Here is a 26,691-nt window from a genome sequence, read left to right as displayed (position 1 = left end):
CACGCCCCTATCTCACCGGGCCACACCTCTTTGCAACCTAAATGCACCAAAAAGGTTATTATTATTATTTATTATCAAAGCCTCATTCATTCCATAGCGCTGTACATATGATAAGCGGTGCACATACATAATACAGACAATTGCACTAAGCATGAACAAGACGAGGTACAGAAGGAGAGAGGGCCCTGCCCGCGAGGGCTTACAATCTACAAGGTATGGGAGAAGGAGAGAGGGCCCTGCCCGCGAGGGCTTACAATCTACAAGGTGTGGGAGAAGGACACAGTAGGTGCGGGTGAAGCTGGTCATGGCGGTATAGAGGCAGCAGGGTCACTGGTTGTAGGCTTGTCTGAAGAGGTGGGTTTTTAGGTTTCTTTTGAAGGATTCCAATGAAGGTAAGAGACTGATATGTTGGGGCAGCGAGTTCCAGAGTGTGGGGGATGCACGGGAGAAATCTTGGAGGCGATTGTGGGAAAAGGTGATAAGAGGAGAGGAGAGAAGGAGGTCTTGTGAGCATCGGAGAGTGCGTGTGGGGATGTATCGGGAAAGTAGCTCAGAGATGTAGGGAGGGGATAGGTTGTGGACGGCCTTGTATGTATTTGTTAGTACTTTCAAGTGAATTCGCTGGGCAATGTGGAGCCAGTGAAGGAATCGGCAGAGGGGAGAGGCAGAGGAGTAATGGTGAGAGGTGGATCAGTCGGGCAGCAGAGTTGAGGATAGATTGGAGGGGTGCGAGAGTGCTAGATGGAAGGCCACAGAGGAGAATGTTGCAGGAGTCTAGGCGGGAGATGATGAGGGCATGTACAATTAGTTTCGCAGACTCAAAGTTGAGGAAAGCGCGGATGTGGGAGATGTTTTTGAGTTGGAGGCGGCAGGTGGTGGAAAGGGCTTGGATGTGCGGTCGGAAGGAGAGGGCAGAATCCAAGGTCACTCCAAGGCAGCGGACTTGGTTGACCGCGGAGAGAGTGTGCAGCCATTGATCGTGATAGATAGGTCTGTTGGGGCGGTTGAGCAAGATGGGGAAAAGATGATTAATTCTGTCTTATCCATGTCAAGTTTTAGAAAGCGAGAGGCGAAGAAGGATGATAAAGAAGATAGACATTGTGGGATTCTGGATAGTAAGGTGGTGATGTCTGGACCAGAGAGGTAGATTTGTGTGTCGTCAGCGTAGGAGTGATACTGAAAGCCATGGGACTCTATGAGCTGTCCCAGGCTAAAAGTGTAGATAGAGAAGAGCAGGGGTCCTAGGACAGAGCCTTGCGGGACACCAACAGAGAGGGAATGAGACGACAAGGTGGTGCGAGAGTGGGAGACGCTAAATGTCCGCTCTGTGAGGTATGATGTGATCCAGGAGAGGACCAGGTCAGTGATGCCAAGAGATGAGAGAGTTTGTAACAGAAGGGAGTGGTCAACAGTGTCAAAGGCAGAACAAATTGATCATAATTCATGCTAGAAAATGGGTGTAAATCATAGTTGAAAACTACACCTGCACAACTATGGATAGATATCAGTTTGCCAAAGAGGCGCCAAATATATCAGAAGGCGTGCATTTCTTAATTCATGAGGCATCTTACCTCCAACTAAGTCTAACTAAATATGCCCCCATTGATTTACTAAGCAAAATTAATCTGACTCAGAGTGCTCCAAAAAGAGTCTTTTATGCAGTCTGCAAAATTTATTATGGATTTTGACTTTTTTTTTTACTTAAAAGGGGGGCATGGCTTAGAGGAGTCGCCACATGCGCCAAATTTATTAAAGGCATGCTACATCATTGTCGAGCAAAATACTGGCGTCAAGGCAGCCGTAAGGCTACTTTCACACTAGCGTTTTTGCTGGATCCGGCAGTGTTCAGCAAAAATGCTTCCATTACTGATATACAACCATCTGCGTCCGTTATGAACGGATCTGGTTGTATTATCTGTAACATGGCCAAGACGGATCCGTCATGAACTCCACTGAAAGTCAATGGGGGACGGATCCGTTTTCTATTGTGTCAGAGAAAACTGATTCGTCCATATTGACTTGCATTGTGGGTCATGACGGATCCATCTTGCTCCGCATCACATGACGGCAAGAAATCCGCAGCTTGCCGGTATGAGAACGCAAACAAATGGAACGGAATGCATTTTGGAGCTCTCCGTTCTGTTTAGTTACATTTTGTCCCCACTGACAATGAATGGGGACAAAATGGAAGCGTTTTTTTCTGGTATTGAGACCCTATGACAGAAACGCTAAAAGTGTGAAAGTGGCTTAACATGCTTAGCATAATCCCTAAAATGTATTTATCACAGCACAATCAGACTACACAGAGTTTGTTTGTAGTCTGTAACCATGGAGACACAGGTCTGCATAGACGTTGGAGAGATTAGTAATGAAAATTAGTAGGAAATTTGCTTCATTTTATATATTTCATAGTATTAGTATGCATAACCATATAGAGGTCAGTGTGAAGGCAGCCAGTGTGAAGGCAGTAAGAACATGGCTGAAACAATTAGCAATGACTGATGTTAAAGGGGTCTTCCAATTGTTTTATATGGATGAGCTATCCTCCGTTCATCAGCTGTGACGTCACGTTCATAGGACAATACCAAGTACAGCCGCTATACAAGATGGCGCTGTGCTTGGTAAGCTGAGAGGAGGTCTCTTCAAACAGCTGGTCGGCGGTCTGTGCTGAGAGTCAGACCCCCGCCGATCAGACACTTTTGACCTATCCTGAGGATGGGTCATTGGTATAAAACGCTCGGAAAACACCTTTAAGTGAAGCCAGAGAAATAATCGGACTGCTCTAGCGGACTTGGCGCAGCCTTATATTATATGATCATTTATTGTCTCAGATTGCAGATTACAGGAAATTCTTATCTTACGAGGAGCGATTTATTGTGCAACTCACCTGTGTGTGAACTGATGACACGGAGACGACCTCCACGTTGAAGACTCCTTTATGATTGTCCACCCATTTCATTCCAGGTAGCGGAACCTAAAAACCATTAAAACATTGAAATAATCCACATGCTCCATTTTTTTGATTTTCATTTAACCTCTTCCTGCCCTGGGCAGTACATTTATGATACTGGCAGCTGGTTCAGTAGATATAAGCAAATGCACCATCAGCAGATTTGACATGCAGGAGCCGACACCGTGCTGCAAGAGTAAGAATCAGAGCCAACTCCAAATCCAGCTGTTTAACTCCCTAGAGGCTAAAGTCAATAGCAACAGTGGCATCCAAGCGGTTAGACAGAGGGAAAAACTTTACTCTATTACCCCAATGGTGCCCCAGTGAACATGATGCGGGGTGCTGATGGCCTAATAATGGCCTTCAGGTCCACCGTCTTTGTAGACTTCTTAGGATACAGGAGTATTTCAGTGTATTACATCAGGAATCAAAGAATTGCATGGTCAAGTTCCCTAGTGGGAGTACAAAAAACCGTAAGGCCTGTTTCACACAGCTGGCAGGCTGTTCCAGCATAGAATGCCGGGAATTGGCGGACAAAAAACACTCCATGCAGCGGTATGTGTCTGCCCAATTCTCAGCATATTTGGCGAATCGTTCCCAGATCACCGCCAGACCCCATTATAGTTAATGAGGCCGGACGGCATTCCGGTAGAGTCTGGCAATACTGGATTCGGCAGGCTGCTCTTGGCCGGAACAACCTGTCAGATCAGCAAACACAAATGTGAAACAAGACTATAAAGAAAAAGGTTGCAGAAAAAATATATATTTTTTACCTTTTTGTTTTTTACCTTTTTAACGCGAGAAAACTAGAGTGGGGTTTTTAATAATGTATTTTCATTGTGAATAATTAGTAAAGCATAAAAAAATAAAAGTTGATATCGTAAAAACAAAAACCTGAAAAAAATAAAATAAAATAAATGGTGGAACTGCTGTTCTCATCCATACAGGATTTGTGCTGGTGCCCAATCACGCATAAAACACATTGCCAAATGTATGCATACAGCTTTCTTTCAAAATGCGGAGATGAAAAAGTGCAACATTTGGTTAAATCACTATAAAACACAAGGTCATGATTACAAGCACTGACCTCCGGGGACAGCACCGAGTACGCCTGCGGCGGCTTCTCTAAGGATACGGGAAGACAGAACTGTCCAGTTTTCAAGCGGCCGTTCTGGAGCATCGGTATCCACTGGGGGAAGAGAAGACAATGGCCGTTAAAATGTATCCTCTGGGGACAGCTAAAATGTATCCACATGACAACACTCCCCCACATAGTGGAACACTCCGCACCGTATAGCCGACTGGGGTCTCCAGTGGGGTGTTCTGCTTCTGCTGGCAGCTGACGTGGTAGAAGGTGAACAACAAGTGGTGATGATCCGTTAATGTGGCCGGCAACCTGATCTTTATTTCTTCGTGGAAGTCTGGAGACCTGGAAGGGGAGTTAATTAAGAAAATTATGTTCATTGCTATCAACCAAGGTCTAGAAGTGCAACTAATGTAGCACTGAGTTGCGATCTTTTCACTGCAGCGCCAATCTTGTCCATTGGCTGAATCTGGGTGAGTTGCAATACCACACACGACCATGAATAAAAGCGGCGCTGTTTCCTGCAACTCATAAAAACAAAGGTTAACCCACGACTGCAAAAACACAAGACCTCACCGGTTGTGGTAGACCACGGCTGTGTAAGCTTCTTTTGAAAATTCTGGACAACTCGATTTTCCAAAGATAACCTACAAAGCAAAAGGAAAAACTATCAAAAAGAGAATGAAAAAGGAAAAAAGAACCACCACCACTCCCCCCCCCCCCCCCCCGGGCATTTAAAGGGGTATTCTGACCAGAAGTGATGTGCTCAGCTATGCTCATCAGTGCCTTTGAATGGAGTTGCACAGCTCATGCTCAACCATAGTGCCATTTAATTCCTAGTCATGGTCCGGAGGAAAGGGGGGAAAAAAAAGGTCACACCCCCCAATGATCCAGAGGGTAATACTAGATTATATGAGCTGTAGGTCGTAATACCCCTTTAAATTAAAAAAGTGTCCAGCCCTTGGCACCCCCAAGCAAATAGCTAAAGAAAGTCGTGGCCAGCCAGACATAAAGGTGTTAATACACAGTGATACAGTGGATATCTGCTCTGACTAATGGGGAGGGGGGTCCAAAGCAAGGGGGTGGCGGTTTAGGATATCCGTACACCTTAAAGAGAGTATAAGGGCAGGAGTTACCTCCATGAGACGCCCCTTTAAGCAGGTTTTTTTTTTTCAGACTATGCAGCCAAATACGTCAGGTGGTCACTTACCGGCATGGCATTACTAGGATCTTCTCCGCTCATAAACTGCACTTTCACTGTAATGTTCCTCGCTGACCCTTGGCGATTTGCAAAATTAAGGCTTTGTGGATACACGTACAGAATATTCCTGTGGAATAAAAGAAATTACAGTATATGACAGCCGCACGCCAAGAGATGTAATGCGCAACAGCTGGAAGCCCAAGCCGGACACCACTGAGGAGCACACACAATCCAAAAATAATCCAAAAAGTACCATGATGTCATAATAAATAAGAAAAAGACAGCAAGTGCCAGTAGGTGTCGCTGTGTCTCTAAAATTGATGTAAAAATTCTGTTCAGCCATTTTTTGGTTTTACAGCAAGACACGGAGGCTCCTATTGCTATCTCCTTCTTTACTGTCCACCAATAGCAGCAAAGAAAAGTTTACATAACATAACGTAACCATAGTAACATCACCCTCCCCTCACAGTCCATATAACAGACGGCTCCTCCTATAGATCCCCCTCTTTCTTTGCTGCTGCCACCAAGATAAGTACTCATTTTGGCAGCTCCTTGTGTCTAAACTGATTGTGCATTTTATTTGTAGTTGCTGTATTTAATAGTCACTTGCTTTATCTGCACGCTTCTTTTAGCGTTTATGATGCTGCTCATTGCTTGGGACTCGTTCCCTGCGGCCATCGCATCTGCTGGGGTTTTATTTTCTTATGGTTATTGTTCTGTTTTCTCCCCCAGAGGTTCCGCTTCTTGCGGTTACACTGTGCACCCTTGTAGTTTTTTCTTTCAGGTTCCGTCTTACCTCCATCGGCGCATCGCTTCCCGCGCTCTCCCCCGGTCTTTCTCCTATGGCTGCGTGGTCTCGTGAGATCTCGGCGGACATATTGGTACCCCTGTTTGGCCGTCTCCCGCTTGTTATCGCGGGATTTCGGCGGCCATTTTAATTTTCTTCTGTTTCTTCCCGCCGGGTCTCGCGAGACTTCGGCGGCCATTTTCATTTCGCCGCATCCGTCCTGCGATCCAGTCGCCTCTCCTCATAATCGGGTGAATAACCCAGTTTTAGTTGCTTTCGGCCGTTTGCCCATCTATTTAGCTCCCTCCGGTCCCTTAGATTTATCCTAGATTCCCTCCAGTACCTTAGGATTAGTCAGTTTTCTCCTACCTGAGATATTGATTATAGATTATCTTTGATTACCATGCCTCTATCAGATCCAACTCCTGAGGCCTCTGCACCTTCATCCCCTGGGAGGGATTCCCATATTGGGGTTGACACTCAGGCAGTAGCGCTGCAGCGCTCTGTCTCAGCCGCAATCATTACTGCAATGGACTCTATGTCCTCTGTGCTGTCGCAGACTATTGCGCAAGCACTGGCTGGCCACCCTGTGTCAGGGTCTGTGCAGCCTGCGGTCCCCACAGCTCAGCAACCTCCTACTATGAATATTCCTGTGCCACAGGAACAATTGATGGACTTGGATCCCGTTTCGGCCCCTGTGACCCATCTTTTGCATTTTCTTACTTCCCTTTTTGAGGCGGGTAAAGCTTATCGGACAATTAATTTGTTCAGGTCCGCTATTTCATCTACGCATCAGCGTTTTGATGGTGTCCCTGCGGGACAGCACCCTTCCGTGTGTCGTTTGCTTTGCGGTTCCCGCATGTCTCGTCCTCCCCGGCCTCGTTTTACCACGACTTGGGACGTGTCTTCGGTTTTGTCTTTTTTATCCAATTGGCCAGGTAATCCGGATCTCACGTTACGGCAGTTGTCTGCCAAATTACTGGTTCTCTTTTGCCTTATATCCTGTAAGCGGGTCTCGGATGTTCGGGCGCTTGATCACGACGCCAGGTCATTTACTCCGGATGGGGTCACCTTCAATATATCCAGACGTACGAAGACCAACATTAGGTCGGTCTCTTATCCATCTTTGCCAGCTCTTTGCCCGGTGGCTTGTTTGAGGGAGTATGAGTCCCGGACGCATGCTTACCGATCGTCTTCGGTTCCTCAGCTCCTTCTGTCCATTCGGCATCAGTTCGGTCCTGTGTCCAGTCCTACTTTGGCACGCTGGATGAAGTGGGTGATGTCTTTAGCAGGAATTGATACCTCCATATTTACCGCTCATTCCACTAGGGGCGCATCAGCTACCGCCTTGGCCGTTTCGGGGGCACGATTGGAGGATATTCTACGTCTTGCAGACTGGTCTTCGGCTTCAACATTCAGGGAGTATTATTTTAGACCGCCTCCACATTTGTTTTCTGCTGTTATTGCTCAACTTTTAACTTAGCAATAGGAGCCTCCGTGCCTTGCTGTAAAACTAGGTGATTTTCCTAGTCTATGACGGAAAGTCATGGTTTTATTAAAGACACAGAGGCGAGTATTGCACGCCCTAGGGTTCCCTCCCTTATGATGTATATTGGTATTTTCGGTGGTTTTCAGTCTGGTTTACATGCTATGTTTGCATAGTTGGCTTAATATGTTTATTCTGGCAGGATCGCGTATAACTTGCGATGTATTCTCCTGCCCATTGTTTAATCTGGCTATATAATGTTTATTACTTTCAGGAGGAAGTTGAATCTCTTCGGGCTTCAGTTGCTCTGTTCCGGTTATAGCCATGTTGGCTTTCATTGAAGATGTTCCAGTGATCTGAGCTGATCGTGTTCGTTAAAGGTGTTCCGATGGATCCGTGCTGGTCGTTTCCCGATTCGAGGTTCCGGTTTCGTGTTCGGTGGTTTCCGGTCATGGTGTCAGGCTCGTAAAGAAAGAGGAGGATCTATAGGAGGAGCCGTCTGTTATATGGACTGTGAGGGGAGGGTGATGTTACTATGGTTACGTTATGTTATGTAAACTTTTCTTTGCTGCTGTTGGTGGACAGTAAAGAAGGAGATAGCAATACTCGCCTCCGTGTCTTTAATAAAACCATGACTTTCCGTCATAGACTAGGAAATTCACCTAGTTATAGGCATATCAGGGAAGGCTGGTGACAACCAATATCGCAGTCGTTACAGCTCCCTACATGAGGTGCCAACCCCCTGAAGGTAAGTCTGTCTAGCCCTCATACTGAACTGCCATTTAGGAGAGAGGAGGACCTTAATGGTCGCCAGTCCCATACCGACCACTGCTCCCAGGGTCTATGCATCTGGTGCTGCAGCGATGATGGGCCTGACTACTCCCCACATTACCACTGCAGCCAATCACCAGCCTCAGAGGTCACCAGGGGCAGCTGGACATACCATTGCTATAGTGCTGGTCTCGCTACATCAAGGAGGCACCCCGTCTACCTCACCTTGACTTCTAAGGCCAGTGAATTGCTGCAGCGATCACATGGAGTAGTCAGGTCCTTCATTGCTGCAGCACCAGAAACAAGGAAATTAAGCAGGGGAGTCTTTTTTTTTTTTTTAACCTTCCCGACATTCAACAAAATTTTGGGGGTCTAGAAACCCCCTTAAGCGTGCAGTATAAAGCAGATAATGCTCTGACGTGGTAAAAAACAAATGAAAGATACATGTAGCCTGGACAAACTGAGCCGGCAGATTAGACAACAGGAGATATGATGATCCACACAACAGTACTATGACATAACGGGACCTTCCACTTTAAATTTTGGGACAGAATCAGTCTCCTTCCCCCTCTGGCAGCTCACAGTATAATCCCTTGTTACGTCCCCTACAGAAGGAGTCTTCTCAGCTATCCTGCCATGTTACCACAGAGACTCTGCTCCTCTCCTGCAGTGAACAGAGGATCACTACGCAGAGACCTGGTAGAGCGACTGAGCATGTGTGTCCACTAGCACTTAGCTCAGTAGACGGACTTGTCCATTGCTATACACGTTGATCTCTTTTTGCTGTCAGTGAATGGGAACATTACTGTTTACATCCAGGGATGAAAACCGACTGATACAAGAGTGTGGTTTACGACAAGAATGAACTCTGCTACAAGGTAACAAGCTGGGCCCATGCATGAACAGCACATGTATAGGAAAGGTCTTCAGCCTATAGAGCTAAGTGTTTCCATTCACTGACCGCAAGCAGAGATCTTGAGTATAAAGGAGAACAGGAACACAAAGTCATTTAGAAAGTTGAAAAACTTTTTATTAAATGACGATTAATCTCCAGTTCATAAATCCAATTTTTACATAACTTATTAGAAAATTCTGAGTTAATGGGGGAGGGGTGTCCGAACATTCAGGACCGCCACGTCTTGGCCACAGAGGAGGATGGTTACAAAGAGCATCCCTCACTCAGGAGCACTCAGCATGTTTATGCATCATGCAGACAGTCCACTGATGTCAATGAAAACTGTGTAATACTTCATTTCTCCTGTGGGAGTGCTGCAGGGAAACGGAACTCTTCCCACAGATTAGAGAGGATCGCTGCAGCTTTAAGAAGAACACCATCCATGTCTCCCTCAACAATGGTGGCAAAGTGCATGATGCTTATGCAAATCTGCATAAAACTGGGCATGCCAGTATTTTTACGGGTGTCCTCTCTACGACCTAGGGGAGGGGTTTAAAAGTGTTCACTGAATGGGAATGCAAATGATGGGGGCGTGCACCCTCCAATTAGATTATTGGATATGCCTGTACAGTTTGGGGCAACTGACCCAAGAAATGTGATGCCAGGGGAAACCAGGATTCTCTGGGAGATGAGCGGCGCCATATGCATCATGTTTTCACAGACACATATAGTATGTACGATGCTGTATTCAGCAGGCAGGGAAGTCGCCTTATTTTCATCATTCCCACAAGACGCTCTTGTCTACGCCGCGCTGTGACTTCTCGTTCTGTCTGGTTTGCAGAAATGGGTAGAAGACACGAGGAAACCCTCAAGAATAGAAACTTCAGCGATGGCGAAATCCACGTACGGGTCGTGTCCTGTATGTAACATGTCCTGATGATCAAAAATCGACAAATCACCAGGCAGGTGTAAATGACTAATTTTCCTACACTTCTGTGAACTCAAAGAAGAAAATGACAACTGTGGGGCTTACAGGATTTGACGCGGCTTCCCCGACGCTCAGCAGCAGACGGCAGAATGTTATTGAACACTCTGCAGTCTGCACTGTATTCAGAGACTATAATCTAATATAAGTAAGAGACCTGCAAAGCACTGGCAGATCCTACATGTAAAGGGACTTTTCTCCAAAACAGCGCCACTCTTGTCCACAGCACCATTCAAGCGACTGAAATACCAGATATGGACAAGAGTATTTAATCTCTGAAACATCTTGAAAGATTTAAGTCCTGATCCTAAAGGGATTTTTGACTATTTTATTTAATGCTTAAAGGGAACCTGTTACCAGGAAATTGACTGCTATACCCCTCCCTCTTATTCTTGATCAATAGGGCTGAGTTCCTACATCTTGCCTGATCCCGTCAATCAAGAAGGAGAGGGAGTAGGGCTGCAGTAAAACGATTATTTCAGTAATCAAGTATTTTATCGATTATTTTTTACGACTAATCGAGTAATCTAATAAGAAAAAAATTAATTAAAAAACTGTTTTCCTTTATAAAAACTCATCAGACCCCCTGCCATCCGTCCCCAACACCCTTCATTCCCCCCTGTGCAATCAGCCCAAGTGCATCAGTTCCCCCAGTGCCATCAGCTCCACTATCCCCCAGTGCCATCAGCTCCCCCCACCCCAGTGCCATGAGCTCCCCCCACCCCAGTGCCATCAGCTCCCCCCACCCCAGTGCCATCAGCTCCCCCCACCCCAGTGCCTTCAGATGTCCCCCACCCCAATGCCTTCAGCTGCACTGCCCCAGTGCCATCAGCCCCTCCATGTCCCCCAGTGCCATCAGATCAGCCCCTCCATGCCATCCATTGCCATGTCCCCCACTCCCCCAGTGCCATCAGATTAGCCCCTCCATGTCCCCCAGTGCCATCAGATCAGCCCCTCCATGTCCCCAAGTGCCATCAGATCAGCCCCTCTATGTCCCCCACTACCCCAGAGCCATCAGATCAGCCCCTCCATGTCCCCCACTACCATCTGCCCCTCCATGCCATCCATTGCCAGCTGTCCCCCTTCAGTGCCATGTTCCCAGCGCCAGTGAAATAAAGTACTTACCTTTCCAGTAGGGGCGCCGCTCCACAGCACCTTCCTCTTCTTCTCCGAGCGCTGCACTGGATCCTGACATCACACAGCGTCGGGTCATAGTGCGCGCTTACGTGCACTATGACCTGACGATGTGTCAGGATCCAGTGCAGCGCGGTACGGGCCGGCGGGTGACCACGGAGCGGTAAGTAATAGCAAGCGCTTCACTCCTGCTCCGTGGTCACATGACACAAACGAATCCTCGATGCAAAAAACTTGCATCGATGATTTTTCTATGTCGAATTAATCGATTCAATCGAGTAATCGTTTCAGCCCTAAGAGGGAGTGGCCAGCACAGGAAGTAGGGGGAGCAAGATTGCACAGAATGGCTTATGCCCACCCTCAGTGCACTGAACTGCTCATCTGCATATGAATTAAAAGCACTTTTGCGCCAGAATGAAGCAATGGATCGCTAAGTGAAAGGTATCATTACATTCAGCTGAGCTAACCCTACCAGGCATTGCGCTGGTGCAACAGTGAATCTCCTGGTAACAGGTTCCCATTAAAGTGGCGATTCCATGATTAAGGTAATAAAATGAAAATCAGACCCATATAGAACACGAGAATCTCTTTGCAATAAAGTTAGTAAGTGTACTTTCACACTAGCATTTTGGTTTTCCAGTATTGAGTTCCGTCACAGGAGCTCAATACCGGAAAAAAACTGATCAGTTTTATCCTAATGCATTCTGAATGGAGAGTGATCCGTTCGGGATGCATCAGTTCAGTCCCTCTTACGTTTTTTTGGATGGAGAAAATACCGCAGCATGCTGCAGTTTTCTCTCCGGCCAAAAACACTGAACACTTGCCGGATCCGGCATTAATTTACATTAAATTGTATTAGTGCACGATCCGGCATTAAGTGTTCCAGCAAAATGGATACTGCGCACATGGGATCGCGCAGAAAAACAGAGGGCACAGCACATGCGCAAGACTTGGGAAAGCGAAGCCGAATTGCAGGCTGCCACTAAAAGGCAAGAGGGGGCGTGGTTACCTTGACTTAAAGCTAAGAGGCCGCTGCCCCCTTGACTTCAAGCTGACATGCAAATTAGCGCGGACGGAGGATAAAAGATTGTTTTCTGACCTCATGCAGCATCGGACTGCAGGATGAAAAGTATGATTAGTATTACACTGCAGGCTACCCTGAGGTACTGCTGGCGGGTTTACATGCATTTAGAAGGTGACAGGTCCCCTTTAAGCTTTCACAGATACATTTTATTGTGGCTATACATATTTTTTTGTTACATGCAGTTCCAAAAGTATTCAGATTCAGGTGCTGGATTGAAAGAATGTAGATGTAAAATGTGTTTAATCATTAAATAATAAAGTTAAACTGTGATTTACGGTATTGCATTTCGTGGTTCTTAGGGCTGTATCAGCCAAGTGCGATGTTCACCTCTAGCTGAGGACACGTGTTCAGTTTTAGGACACTGGCTCCCCCACACACGCTATTTTGCAGAGGTCTATAGGAGACTTAGCATTATCCCATTGTACTTTGAGTTAGCTTTGAACATTTGGACGAGGATAAAAACAAATATGTGGGTTATCACTACTAAGGGGAGGTGAATGTAACATTGTAACGAGGGTGATACAAACGTATCAAGGAGGATGATACAAACAAGTCAAAATTAGACCCAATGCTGCACAATGGCAGAACCTGGCATTGATACCCCATTCACCTACCCTCCCCTAAAGTCCAATAATAGGCCTCAGACATCTATGGAGGTGGTTCAGACTACAGCTTACTCCTATGTCCCATGTGATGAAGCTGTAGTCCAATGTCAAGAACACATCAGCCGGCATGACTGTACACAGAATTGCCAGGTAGGAAAATCATGGGAGATTTCCTTTTTCTACATTGGACTGAAGTAGTGCAGTTCATGCTTTGTTTACTGTATTCAACCAACAGGGGGCAGCAAAGAGATGTGAGGCCCAAAAGTCATGTGACAGAAACAGGGAAAACCAGCAGAACTGAAAATACAGCTCTGGAGAGAACTGGCCTATATCAACTGAGGAAACCTAAGCAGGACTCTACAAGCAGTGGAAGCAGGACTCATAGATTTTCTCTATGAGCGGTGGGTGGGGAAGCAGGACTTACAGACTCTCTACCAGGGGTGGCCAGGGAAGCAGGACTCATAGGCTCTCTCTACTAGTGGTGGGCTGGGAAGCAGGACTCGCAAGCTCTCTACAAGCAGTGGAAGCAGGACTCACAGACTCTCTACGAGTGGTGGGCAGGGAAACAGGACTCGCAGGCTCTCTCTACAAGCAGTGGGCAGGGGAAGCTGGACTCACAGGCTCTCTCTACAAGCAGTGGGCAGGGGAAGCTGGACTCACAGGCTCTTTCTAAAAGCAGTAGAAGCAGGACTCACAGAAGTTCTCCAAGATCGGTGGCTGGGAAGCAGGACTCGTAAGCTCTCTACAAGTGGTGGAAGGGGAAGCAGGACTCACAGAGACTCTATGAACGGTAAACAGTGGAAGCAGGAGTCTCAGACTCTCTATGAGTGATGGTCGGGGAAGCAGGACTTGCAGGCCCTTTCTACAAGAGGTGGAAGTAGGCCTCAAAGGCTCTCTCTATAAGCAGTGGGTGGGGGAAGCGGAACTCACAGGCTCTCTCTACAAGTGGTGGATGAGAACCAGGACTAACAGGCTCTCTCTATAAGCAGTGGGTGTAGGAAGTTAGACTCATAGGCTCTATGAATGGTAGATGGGGGAGAGGGACTCACAGGTTCTCTCTACAAGCAGTGGGCAGGGGAAGTTGGACTCACAGGTTTTGCCATATTTGAGTAGGGTTAGCAGGATTTACAGGCTTTCTATATTGTAACCTAAACAGCTTTGTACCTAGAAAATCGGTATCACATTATATAAAACTATACATCCCTGAACTCAGCGTCTTCCCCTCTATCAATGCTGCCGTCAGACTCAGACCTTGACAGATACACTTTAAAAATTCTAAGTAGGTTACACCTATATATAATGGTGCTTAAAGTTAAACCAATGGCCACATAAAAAAATGACCATCTGTATATGCTGAATATAAGAAAAAAGGCTACTTGGGTTCATCAGAAAACATAAGCCAAGTCTGGTTAAAGGGCCATTTTTTCTGAGAATAGAGGAGTCTAAACTTTGCCTAGTCTTGTGATTGGAGACACGTTTGTATGTCATAGCGCTGGGCCGGGGTATCAGAAATTAGGTGAAAAGTCAAGACAGACATGGAAAGAAAAAAAAATAAGCTACACCCAGTCTGTAATGGAGACCAGATGTGACGGAAATATCTCAGCGTGAATGGTTCAATAGAAGAGCTAAAATAAACACCAAAGAGCTGAATGGATTTACATTGCATCATGAATCCAGATGACAAAAATGCATTACTTAAAAAAAAAAAAAAGTGCAAATATTTATTTTTCTGTATTTTTGTGAGTACTAAGGTGACCCAACCTATGTGACTCAGACAAGAAAGGGAATAATGCAGAAAGTTTCCCTTCTGTGGCAATGTGCAAGCTGACGGCTGAGTCATTTTGGAATATATATGTAAAGGGTTACGACAGTTACCTCAGACAGGCAAGAAGAGAGAGGAGTGAGCATCAAAAGAGTAAGTACCGCGACCCTCATCCTCCATCTGGATGTATGAGCTCATGATAGCAGCAGAACTTTATGAATGCACAGATACAATGAAGACAAATAAAAGTTTAGATTGTTGAGGAGTGGGTGTAATGGGGGAGGGGGGAGAGGTCTCATTGGCAAAGTATGGCTACAAAGTTACTGCTATGAGAGAAAGTCAGCGAGGAGCGCTACATTGTCTGCAGGGTTTATTCTAGCTTGCGGCAGTTATGCGGAATTTTCGGAGAACATAATGACTGCAAGATCTGAATAAATGCTCAGTTGTTAATGTTACAGTTTGTGTCTATTTAGTAAAACTCCTTCACATATTTTTATGGCACTTTTTTGGGATTGTAAGGGAAAAAAAAGCCTATGAAATACAAGCAATTTTCTTTTTTTGGGCGTATGTTTAGTCAGTTCTTTTCCCTATAGAGAAGTCTATGGGAAAACGTCTAAAGCTTGATGAATTTTGAAAAAATATAATAAATAAATGACATGGATCACAAGAACGGACGGTGAAGTGAAAAAATGGCACAAAGCACATTTCAGAACTTTCGATAGACTTAAATGTAGAAATTTTCTGCAGCAAAAAAATTCAGTGTTTTTGAATGTAAGACTATAGGGGCTTTATCAGGAGGGGAAGTCAATTAGTGCCTCATTTATCAATACACCAAACACTTCTGTCTCCAGCTGCTACGCCATTTTCTACACCGGTTTAAGATTGCGACAATTTCTGAGAATTTCAAAAAAGTTGCAGTTGATAAATCTGGCGAAAAGCAGCCCCTTTTCAAAACTGGTGTGATGGGTGTAAAAATTCTAAATGCAGAAAGATATTTGAGCAAAAAGCCCAAAAAGTTGCTAAGAATTTTTGTAGACAGAATTCTGGATAAATTCCTTCTTATGTGTGCACCTGGCACCAATGGGACACCATGCCATGGGGTTAAAAAAAATAAAAAGGCTGGATTTTTACAAAGATAAAAAGGGGGGGGGGGAAACACAGAAGTAAAATAAATCCGGAGGATAAACACTCATCACAACCCACGGTCAGGCCGTGACACAAGCGTATAACACATACGGAACCCCGAAAACGCAAATCCGGCCTTAGAGGACCTGCCAAACCACCTGGCATGTCTGTTTTGGTAACTACTTGCCCCCCATCTTGTAATAGTAATTCTGGAGAATCTAGTCTTATGATTCTATGCTATGGCATTCCTCTATTATTCCTGCTAGAAGTTTAATAATGAATTAATAACAGTCTGCTATAAAGGTCCAGCTGGGTGTTACTAGTTGAGGGGAGTGTCCCTGCAATGTCTGACAATAGCCAATCAGTTCTGCCAGACTGTGCCAGGGACACTCTCAACTGGTAACCCTCATGGGGACCTTCACTACAAACTGCTAGCAATTCATTCATAACTTCTAGCAGGAATAGTAAAGGGATGGCACAACACAGAGTTATAAGTAGAAATGCTCCAGAATTAGGTAGAGCCAATAGTAGATCTATGATCTATAATTGCATTACATGTTCATGTCAACGCTTTGTATGGAAGACCCAAACTCCGCAGTGTTCCAGAGGATATTCCATCTTCTTCATGATGTGCAGATCCCCTGCATTTAATATTACACCCGACCCTGGATGTAAACATTGTGCAATCAGCAAGCACAAACTGTATCTACATTGTATCGAACGCAATAATAACAAGAAAACTGCATATTCCTTCCAAGTGTCCTTGGAAGAGGAGAGGAGGTTCACACATTCTTAGATTGTTTTCTATGCAGTCAGCACAAGGGTCAGGCTGCCCCAGCAGATGCCACGAGGATGATGAATGTTTATGCATTCGGGTTATAATATGAATGAAATATTTTTTTTTTCCAGGCGATTGAGTCAGCTCCACGTTGTGGAAGGCAAATAAAAAAAAAAAAAAAAGAAGAAGTTGGGCAGAGGTTACATTAGTTCATGTGTCTTGTTTAATTATCAACTCGTGCACTGTCTGTGCCTAATCTCCGCGGTGACATATAAATATAGCCTCATAGTACGGCAGGACGGACACATTAGAGCAGCAGGAACCCTCGGCAGCAAGATGAAAGCCTTCATCCTCATCCTCCTGCCTCTGGTCTTCTCCGCGTCCATTGAGAAACATGAGGACTTCCAGCTGGACTCTTTACCGGCAGAATCCAAATCTCGATTCGCCATGCTGGACGACGTGAGGATCTTGGCCAACGGCCTCCTGCAGCTCGGCCACGGCCTGAAGGATTTCGTCCACAAGACCAAAGGGCAAATCAACGAGATTTTCCAGAAGCTCAACCTTTTCGACAAGTCCTTCTACGACCTCTCGGAACAGACCAACGAGATCCGGGAGAAGGAAGAGGAGCTCAAGGAGAAGACGTCCAGGTTGCAAGAGAACAACGAGGAGCTAAAAAACCTGTCGAGTAAAATCTACTCCCAGATCGAGCATCTCCTGCAGGACAAGGTCGGGCTTCAGGCCAAGATCGTCCGGCTGGAGGAGAAGCTCAATCAGATCACCGAGGGGCACCAAGAGTTACAGGACCACAAAGAAGTGGCTGCACTGAAGGTAAGCGCCTCCACTTGTGATCATTATATTAGGGGGTTGCTTCAAAGAGCAATTCCAAAAACGGTGTTAACATTTGCTGCTGGAGCAATCGGGTCATGCTGGGAGTTGCAATATGAGGTTATAAAGCCAGTGGTGTGTAGGGTGCAGAACTGGAGTTAGCAGAAATCTTAAATCCTTTCTGCAATATTATGGAACTGTCCTTTAAGCAACTTCCTACTAAGTGCAAACTGGGAATGATGTAAACATCAAAGACCAGGTTAGGCAGCGGTGGGGATGCATCTCTGCTTAACCTAGTAGATCTGCCATTCTGGAGACTGGGAAAGCTGGGTGACAACCTCCATGGAAGCTGTAATAATGGTTGAATTGGCATTACTCAGCTTTCCCAGCTACAGATATAACTACGGGCCGAATGGACTTTGACACATGAGGGTTCCCCAGAGTCCCACTGCATATAAATTGCTACTTAAAAAGAGCGAACGCCTTTTCAGAAGTCCAACTTAGCACACATGGATGTCATACAAGGGTCCCGGGACCCCCTTTATGAGCCAAAAAGGAAAGCTTTCAGCTTCATATGCCAATGTCTAGCAAAGCAAAACAAGTGGCACAAATCCAGCTACCGACAGTATGTGCCCAGGCTTGTAGACGATGCAGATGTTATCAGGGCGGTCTGGTTGGATGATCATGATTTACACGTGATAAGTGCATGTCAACACGATGGTGCCACGTGCCGAGGTGCCCAGATTATGCCCGAGTTCATTACAAAACAACCCAAGTGAATGAGCCACTGCTCTCTGCCTCCGGCTGTATGACAAGCCATGCAGAAGTGCAATTCTTTAATCCACCGAAGTGCAAGCAAGTGCCCTCCGTTATCAGCCATAATAGCCCAGAAATGCCCACTGGGGCATAGCTAATCTAATGTGACAAGCATGTTACACCCCACAAATCTCTCTTCAGTCCTGATCGTTTGCTACAATGTATCAGTCTGAAGTCCAGTTCACGGAGGACTGTGGATACAATAAGTACAGATTTTCAGATCCTTACACAATGTCCGAGTGGGCAGAACATTTCATCCTTCTCAGCCTTAGGGGCCTTGCACACGACCGTATGCCCTCCAAGATACACGGTCCGTGAGCGGGCCATATGTCCCGGAGCAGCATTGATCGTGCGCACGGGAGCGCACAGCATCATAGATTACAATGATGCTGTGCATGTCGGGCCGTCCGCGGGACTATTGTGCCGCACTCATACGATCTTATGAGTGTGGGACAATAGTCCCGCAGGCGGCCCGTCACCAGCACCATTGTAATCTATGATGCTGTGTGCTCCCGTGCGCACGATCAATATGGCCCGCTCATGCACCGTATATCTCGGAGGGCATAAGGTCGTGTGCAAGGGCCCTTAAAGGGGTTTTCTAGGAACCAGCAGTATTATGTGTAACTGAGATGGGTTTTTGGGACCTGCTGGGTCTAGAAAACCCCTTTAATTTGCTCCTTCCTATGTAAACTTCTGTTAGTTGCTCCTTTTTGGCTTCTTGCAGGGAACTGAAAATTTCTCCCCTTCCCTTGTATCAGTAATTGCAGCCTCTTTTCTGCACTTGAAGCGGCCACATTGTCAGCAATCACTGTTATTTACAAAGGGGCTGCTGCTAAGGAGCGACTGACACTCCACAGACAGAGGGGAGCATTCACCCCCATAATGAATAAAATTAACCATAAATCACTCGTTTAATTAGCAAAATAATTTTTTATTTTTTTTTCCAGCAATATGTGGAGCAGCAAGACATGAACATACAACGCCTACTGAAGGAAGTCGCCGACCAGAACGTGCAGCTCGATTACCAGAACAGCCAAATAAAGGATCTCGAAGACAAGGTAATAATTCCAAAGACCCGTAATGTTACATTTCCCATACACCCCCAACCCTCTGCAAACAATGGTGGCAACCATACTGCAGTCCGGTGTCAACTGAGAATTTAAAGGGGGTGTTCAGAAAACAGCGCCGCCCCTATCTGCAGGTGGTAAGTGGTACTGCAGCCTCATTCCAACCCTTCTCTTCCAGATCAGCAATGCCAGTGTAGTCGACAGTAAGAAGATTTCATTTGCAAGTCATAAGGTTGATGACCTCTTGTCCTTCAATTCAAGCAACTCGACTAATGGTAAAGACTTTGTGGCATCAGTTCTGTATCATACTGAACGTGGGAGCTTTAAAGGGGTATCCCCCAAGGAATGCTATATAGGAGGAGGTCCCGGAGGTCAGCCCCTCAATCATAAAATAATGGCAAGTCCTCAGATTAGGCCATCACTGTATTTAAGATGGAAATACCCCATTTTTTCCCACTATGTATATGTATATAAGGCTAGGAGTTCCCCGCTTCATTTTAGTGCCCTCTACTGGTCATATGCAGCTCGGTAGTCACATGATAAGGAGGGGAGGTTATGTGTCCTCTGATTGGCGAAAGATGCACATGACCAGTAGAAGGGACTCCTCTCTGCCCGGACTCCAGCAAGAATAGGCCCCATTCACACGTCCGCAATTTGAACGGAATTGCGGACCCATTTATTTCTATGGGGCAGCACGATGTGCTGCCAGGATACGGAATTGCGGACCAGCCCTTCTGGGTCCGCAATTCCGTTCCCGAAGAAAATAGAACATGTCCTATTCTTGTCCGCAATTGCGGACAAGAATAGGCATATTCTATTAGTGCCGGCAATGTGCGGTCAGCAAAATGCGGAACGCACATTGCCGGTGTCCGTGTTTTGCGGACTCATTAGCATGTACTATAGTGCACATGTTATAGACTACAGTATGGAAACAACCCTGGGTAATAAATTAAAAAAACTCCATACTTTACACTACAGGCTGGTTTTAGAGAGCTGGAAAGTTATACAAAATAAAAACAATATGTTACAATGTTGCACCTTTTCTATTCTGTTTAAGCTTTGAACCCCTCCAGACTTTGACCACTGACCTGGATTTCACAATTAGTTAATAATTACTTCCGTTTCAGAGCCGATACATGTAATCTGATTGTAAGTTATGTTCCTGTTCATGCGGATGACCTCGAGTGTTCGCCGTTTCAGATCTTCCGCGGGACTGCAGCGACGTTTATAACCAGGGCGGGCAGCTGAGCGGCATCTACACCATAAGACCCAACAACAGCGCCGAGTTCAGCGTCTACTGCGAATTCACAACAGGTAGATGGGGCAACGGGAACATGGAGGTCAGTTTTTGCACGCTATGTGCCATTTATTGTGCCCAAGCCCTCTCAACGAATCAGAGGTGCCAAGTGGGCTTCTAAGACAGCAACTTTCAGGAGCATTTAAAGCGGTTGTTTCATATAGCAATGGGGGCCAGAAAGCATGTGGAGGACCTGTCCTGTCCTGCAAAACACTGACAACCCATTGGTGTAAAAGGGCACTGTGTAATGCTTGATTTCACCAGAGGTGGCACTGCAGGGAAAATGAACCCTTTCTTTACAGATCACAGCTGATCGCTGGAGGTCCCAGGAGTGGGACACCTTGTGATCAGGTGATCAAGTAGCGACTTTCCACTGCCGAGAACCCCTTAGTGACCACGCACTATTTTAAAAAAATTGCATTTCGAGAGCTATAACTGTTGTTTTTTTCATCAATGTACTTGTATGAGGTCTTATTTTTTGCAGACGTATTAGTGGTCACTAAGGGGTTAAAACGTTACTAGATAAGATGTTACACATACAGCAATGGGCACGACTGACATTTAAAATCAGATGAAAAAGGTTTGTAAATTACGTTCTAAGGGTACTTTCACACTTGCGTTGTTTGATTCCGGCAGGCAGTTCCAATGCACTTCATCTAATTTTTTCTGACTGATCAGGCATTTTTCTGACTGATCAGGATCCTGATCAGTCTGAAAAATGCCTGATCAGTCGGAAAAATGAATTGCAATACCGGATCCGTTTTTCCGGTGTCATCAGGCAAAACGGATCCGGTATTTATTTTTTTCACATTTTTAAAGGTCTGTGCATGCGCAGAACGGAATACCGGATCCGTCAATGCGGCAATTTGAATGCCAGATCCGGCACTAATACATTCCTATGGAAAAAAATGCTGCATCCGGCATTCAGGCAAGTGTTCGGGTTTTTTGGCCGGAGATAAAACCGCAACATGCTGCGGTATTATCTCCGTCCTGAAAAGTCAAAAAGACTGAACTGAAGACCTCCTGATGCATCCTGAACGGATCGCTCTCCATTCAGAATGCATGGGGATAAAACTGATCAGTTCTTCTCCGGTATTGAGCCCCTAGGACGGAACTCAATGCCGGAAAAGAAAAACGCAAGTGTGAAAGTACCCGAATTCATATATCTTATTAGGAGAAGGTGGCATCTTCTCACCCTCTAACTTGTCCTCCTTAGTCCTCAAAAAATCCATCTAGTGTAATACAGAAAATAGAAGGAAGAGAGAGGGGGGGGGGGCAGGAGGGATGCAGTGCAGCCCCCCCCCCCCCCCCCTCTGTTTCCGTGAGAGAAGCGTTGTGCATAGCCCTATGGGTTACACAGGCTGCAAAAAACTTCCCCAAGCAATGGCAATCCTCACCCCCAGGAGAAGTATTTGTAGATGCCATGAAGAGGGGGAGGAAATGACCCAAAATCTGCCTGTTACATCTAAGCGGCATGATATGGATATCGGACCACTGCCCCTTTTACTAATCATAACTCATCCTGATCTCTTTAAGATGCGGCGTGGACGCTTATCCAGAGGAGGACAGATGGATCGGTGGACTTTAACCAGACCTGGGAAGATTACACCAAAGGCTTTGGTGACCTCAATGGTGAGTCATCATATCCCTCGAAAATCCCTTTAAGATAATTCCATAACAAAAGTATCATCCTTGACTTGTGAAAATACTGGATTCAGGGGCTTCTTGGTTATATCTGATCCTAGGAAAGCTGAGTGACCCCCATAAGCATTTCAGCTCCATTTCCGCTCTCCCAGACACCGGAGAGGCACATCTGGCTACTAAAAGGGGGTTCACTGGGACTAGACAACTGAAGGCCTGTCCTGTGGATAGGCCACCAATGTCAGATCGGTGAATGTGCGGCTCTCTCCTCCGCAGACCGAAGAGGCCACGGCCGTGCCTGGTACCTGAACCAAGAGCAGTTCTGTTCTATTCAAGTCAATGGGACGGAATTGGAAAACCAGCCACATTGGCTAGAGAGTTCGTGCAGGCGGGCGCTTTACATCAGCTGATCGATGGGGGTGGTAGGAGTTGGACCTCCGCTCATCTGATACTAATGGCCAATCCCAAGGAAAGGCCATCCTCTCTCTAGTCCTGGAAAACTCCTTTAAAATGGGATACATGGGCCGTGTATTGGCAGCATCTCCTGGGTCCACTGCAGCTCCCCGGACCCGACCTGACTGCATTATAGTAATTTATAATACAGTCAGGGGCTACAGTCACTGCAATACCCCTGTGTGATAAATCACTATGATACAGTCCGTTCCGGTCCAGGGAGCTACATTCGGCGTTCCCCTGGTCGATCGCAGTCGTGTGCATGAGAGGGGTGGAGTTGCGACAGATTTGTGCAGATTACAGCAGAATACAGTAGAAGGCAAGTAGATGAAAACTGCACAAATCTTCAAAAAATGATGCAAAAATAATGTGGTGAACGGATAGTGGATTTCACCACGTTCAATACCGCAGGGGTGAAATCAGCAATTCCACAGGGTAGCACATGCGGATTTTGCAGTGCAAACAGGGCGGACTTACTGTGAGGTAGCAGAAAAGGTGACCGCATGGAGGTTTGTCACCCAGCTTTCCCAGGAAGAGATAACTGAGAAAAGGATAATAGTAAGTTTACTGTAGAGGATAGAAACCCCCCCCCCCCCCCCCACACACAATGCAAAACAGCGACTGAACCCAGCAATGAGGGTGCAGACAGCACCCTAGGGTTCCATAAATTTATGCCTTTGCCACACCAGTCTCACCCCCCGGAATTTCCTATTACTGCATTACACACCCGACCAATTGTCCCTATTGCATCATGAAGTCAGCGCAGACGCTCCTTTTATAGCAGCAAAAGCCTCATATTTATCTAAAGAGGCAAACAAGCATGCAACCTATGGTCCAAGCCCGGAGGGCCAATGGCTGGGTCCCGCTGCCGGGTCAGACCAAAACGCCCATGTTTACACTGGTTAATAAATCACCGCTCTCAGACCCAAAACTAACTTATGCAACTGAACTGTACTCGCTGGCACATCACACCGAGGTGCAGGATAGGGTCAAAACACACACGAGGGGGGCGACCCCCTGCAGAGGACGTGAACGCTATAAATACAGATAAAGAATGAAAGCCAAAACCTGCTCTATGACTACTACTCCTTTGGGTAGTGTAGGGTAGCCCTTCAGCTCTGTTCATTCAGGGCTTGCTGATTCATGAATAGAATGAAAGAAATTCAGGGTGAAGACTGACACACAGCTAAAGGAGTTAGAATGGCTGTAGAGGTAGTAGTAACAATGTAGAGTGAATGTTACGGGTGCTGTCATGGCCATGCATCTATCTGAAAACCCCAACCTTGTAGTTATTCGTCCGTCGATACATTGGACCGTACCCTGCTACCTGTACCGTAATAAGCCTGTGTCTCTATCTCATCACCAGGACTGACTTTATCCTTCCCGATAAAGATTCTTATTCAATAACAGCAAGCAGATATCTAATACAGAAAGTACTGTATGCAGCAACATTGTATCACTTTTCATTAAATCAAAGTAATATTTAATTGCTGAATCGGCACCGTCCAGCGGTCCAAGACCCCTGTTCCTTTCTTTAGGGATTTATAGTTTCCTCTCATTTTGCAGGTGAATTCTGGCTCGGCCTTAAGAAGATCTTCTCCTTGTCCCAGCAAGCGGATTATATCCTCCACATAGAGCTGCAGGACTGGAAGAACAACCGGCGATTTGTGGAATATCTGTTTACTCTCGGAAACCAAGACACGAGCTACGCGCTGCAGCTATCTCAAGTTCTAGGGACCATCCCGAGCGCACTGCCGGAATACACCCCCCTGGCCTTCTCTACCAGTGACCACCACTCCCAACATCTCAAGTGCCCTGGAGAAACGTCATCAGGTAATGTACCAAGCTCAACAGCAGATCAGTAAGCTGCAAGCAATAGTTTGCACGGCCGCTTCATCCTTACACAATACAGGGCGGCCACGTACGGCGGTGGCGGCCTGAGGTGACATTAGCAGAGTGACAGGGAGCAAATCCCTGTATCTGCATAATACTTACAGTCCCTCGAGTTTAACCCTCTACTGTCAAAAAACGTTTGATATTTCGACTTCGAACCTTATGATTACTTATTTGATTCGCATTTACTGTATTAGCCCTAAAAAAAAAAATTATAATTTTTTTTAAAACTAAGCCCAGCTGATGGACCCTTGTGTGATGGATTGCCAAGGTTCACATTTTTTAAATTACGCCCCCACCCCGCCAGATCTGTGAAGGGAAGCATAATTGCCCTCTCCCCACCGCACGGTTCAGGCTCCGTGGGTCCCAACCTGTCTTCACATCACTCCTGGTCCCTGCATATAAACTGCATGGCCAGGGGTCACGGGCACCACTGCAGCCAATGACTTCCCTTCACAGGTCCGGCAGGGTAGGGGTGTAATTTGAAAATATAGTAAATATTGGGCAACCACTTTAAGTCCTGTCTAGTCTATTATACTTGAATGAGAAAGGAGCTGCAGTAACCGGGCATGGCCACTACACAGCGGATGGCGCTGCCCGCTTCCAGCTCCAACGGCTGCTCAGAAGAACTGATCAGTGGAGGTATCTAGTGTCGAACCCTTACTGATCTGCTACTAAGGATCTATCCCGAGGAAAGAAGGATCACGCAGATCGATTTCAACAAGCCCAGCCCTTGTGTTCTCAAGGGAGATGTTCACCCTCTGCCTAATGAAAATGCATTCATGCTTCGCCGAGCTAAGGATGGTGCAGAATTGGGAAACATAGTTGCCAGGTGAACACGCACTCAACCAACCAATATTGATGGTCAATGGCAGGCTTTATTATCTCCTCCAATAAGTTGGGTCTTCTCATAATAAATCCAGAAAAAGATAAGAAGCTTCAGTCTGGTCATAAGGTTTGGCTTGGTTGGGTGAAGGATGCACTTGAGTTCTTCTTTCCATGGTGTTCATGGCATTCTCAAGAGTTTTCTCCAACCAAAAAGTTCTACAGTATCAAAAAGTTCACCATAAAAAGACACAAAATGCTTTCGAAGCATAGCCTGCTCCTTGTTTTTGTAGACAGAACCGAAAGTCGAAGATTTAGAAATAACCCACGAAAGGTGGAGAAGGTTTTATGTATGTTTAGGCCTTGCTTGTGGAAAAGGTTAACTATATTGCGGTTCGTTGCAGGTGGATGGTGGAAATCAACTTGTGGAGGAACCAACCTGAACGGTAAATACAGTAGATCCAGATTGAGGGTAAAAGGAGAGAGACGGAAAGGTCAGGGTTTGACCTGGAAACCAGAGAAGGGGAGAATGTACTCACTCAGGTCGACCAAGATGATGCTCTACCGCACAGAGCTGGAGAACTTTGAGTAGTGCTTAGATGTTTGGGATGGTTCTCGAGAGACATTATGCAAAACGGTGAAACTGAGAAGCAAACCACGCATCAGTCTTAGGGACCTTCCGATATCAAGGGACTATCATCAGACATTCATGGACTGCTGGCAGTCATACGATTCCATGTGGTTCCAACCAACACCAGAACATTGGAGTGTACAATGAAAACATAGACCCAGCAGCAGCAGCCATAAGTCACAAAGGGTTCATAAAAACCACCCCACAGAGGACCACCAAAAATAGCTATCCTAACAGTATAGTAAGGAAAAAGTTCCTTTTAAGACTTACCTTCTCCTTGAAGTCTAACCCATTATCTTCCTACTACGTTGATCCAGAGGAAGGAAAAAAAATTAGACCCCTTCCAGGTAAATGTCACATGTAAAATCATACACAAGTGAATATTGTATAGACCAACGCACAAAACAAGTAACTAAATGTTAGAATGAGCCTTTAAAGCAGCTATCTGGCATTAATTCATGTCTATTTGTAAATGTAGCAAATATAGGACGCAATGGGTCAAAAGTCAGGAACCGGACTCCCAACAATCTGAAAGCCATATTCAAGATGACAGGAGTCGCAGGCCAACTCACTGGTCCAATACGTAACAGTGATGA

At 46.0% G+C, this 26,691-nt stretch overlaps 2 protein-coding genes across 5 annotated transcripts in view; one reads left to right on the top strand and one right to left on the bottom strand.

Annotated features, from left to right (window-relative positions):
- The window catches only part of DOCK7 (dedicator of cytokinesis 7), a 127,946-nt gene that overhangs the window by 62,558 nt on the left and 38,697 nt on the right, over positions 1-26,691 (bottom strand). For all 4 annotated transcript variants that reach the window (XM_040408313.1, XM_040408308.1, XM_040408309.1 and 1 more), the window contains exons 15-19: positions 5,245-5,362; positions 4,611-4,681; positions 4,241-4,379; positions 4,038-4,139; positions 2,888-2,974 (exon numbers count right to left, since the gene is read on the bottom strand). In XM_040408313.1, coding sequence (XP_040264247.1) covers positions 2,888-2,974; positions 4,038-4,139; positions 4,241-4,379; positions 4,611-4,681; positions 5,245-5,362 — 517 coding nt within the window. The remainder of the gene's footprint in view (positions 1-2,887; positions 2,975-4,037; positions 4,140-4,240; positions 4,380-4,610; positions 4,682-5,244; positions 5,363-26,691) is intronic.
- ANGPTL3 (angiopoietin like 3) lies at positions 14,786-26,417 on the top strand. The gene is made up of 8 exons (XM_040408314.1): positions 14,786-14,897; positions 16,779-17,475; positions 19,236-19,346; positions 19,534-19,630; positions 20,556-20,669; positions 22,189-22,284; positions 24,313-24,579; positions 25,869-26,417. Exons 2-8 carry the CDS (start codon positions 16,984-16,986, stop codon positions 26,054-26,056), a joined length of 1,365 nt encoding a protein of 454 aa, XP_040264248.1. The 5' UTR covers positions 14,786-14,897; positions 16,779-16,983; the 3' UTR covers positions 26,057-26,417.

This window comes from Bufo bufo, chromosome 9 (assembly GCF_905171765.1).
Source record: "Bufo bufo chromosome 9, aBufBuf1.1, whole genome shotgun sequence".
NCBI classification, from domain to species: domain Eukaryota; kingdom Metazoa; phylum Chordata; class Amphibia; order Anura; family Bufonidae; genus Bufo; species Bufo bufo.
This window is presented reverse-complemented; position numbering and strand designations above follow the sequence as displayed.

What these genes read in the sequence shown, in the direction of transcription:
- ANGPTL3 (XM_040408314.1), top strand. Translation starts at nt 16,984, where the DNA reads ATGAAAGCCTTCATCCTCATCCTCCTGCCTCTGGTCTTCTCCGCGTCC. An exon ending in TTCAAGCAACTCGACTAATG is followed by an intron (nt 19,631 to 20,555) that starts GTAAAGACTTTG and finishes TCGCCGTTTCAG; the next exon opens with ATCTTCCGCGGGACTGCAGC. An exon ending in AGGCTTTGGTGACCTCAATG is followed by an intron (nt 22,285 to 24,312) that starts GTGAGTCATCAT and finishes CTCATTTTGCAG; the next exon opens with GTGAATTCTGGCTCGGCCTT.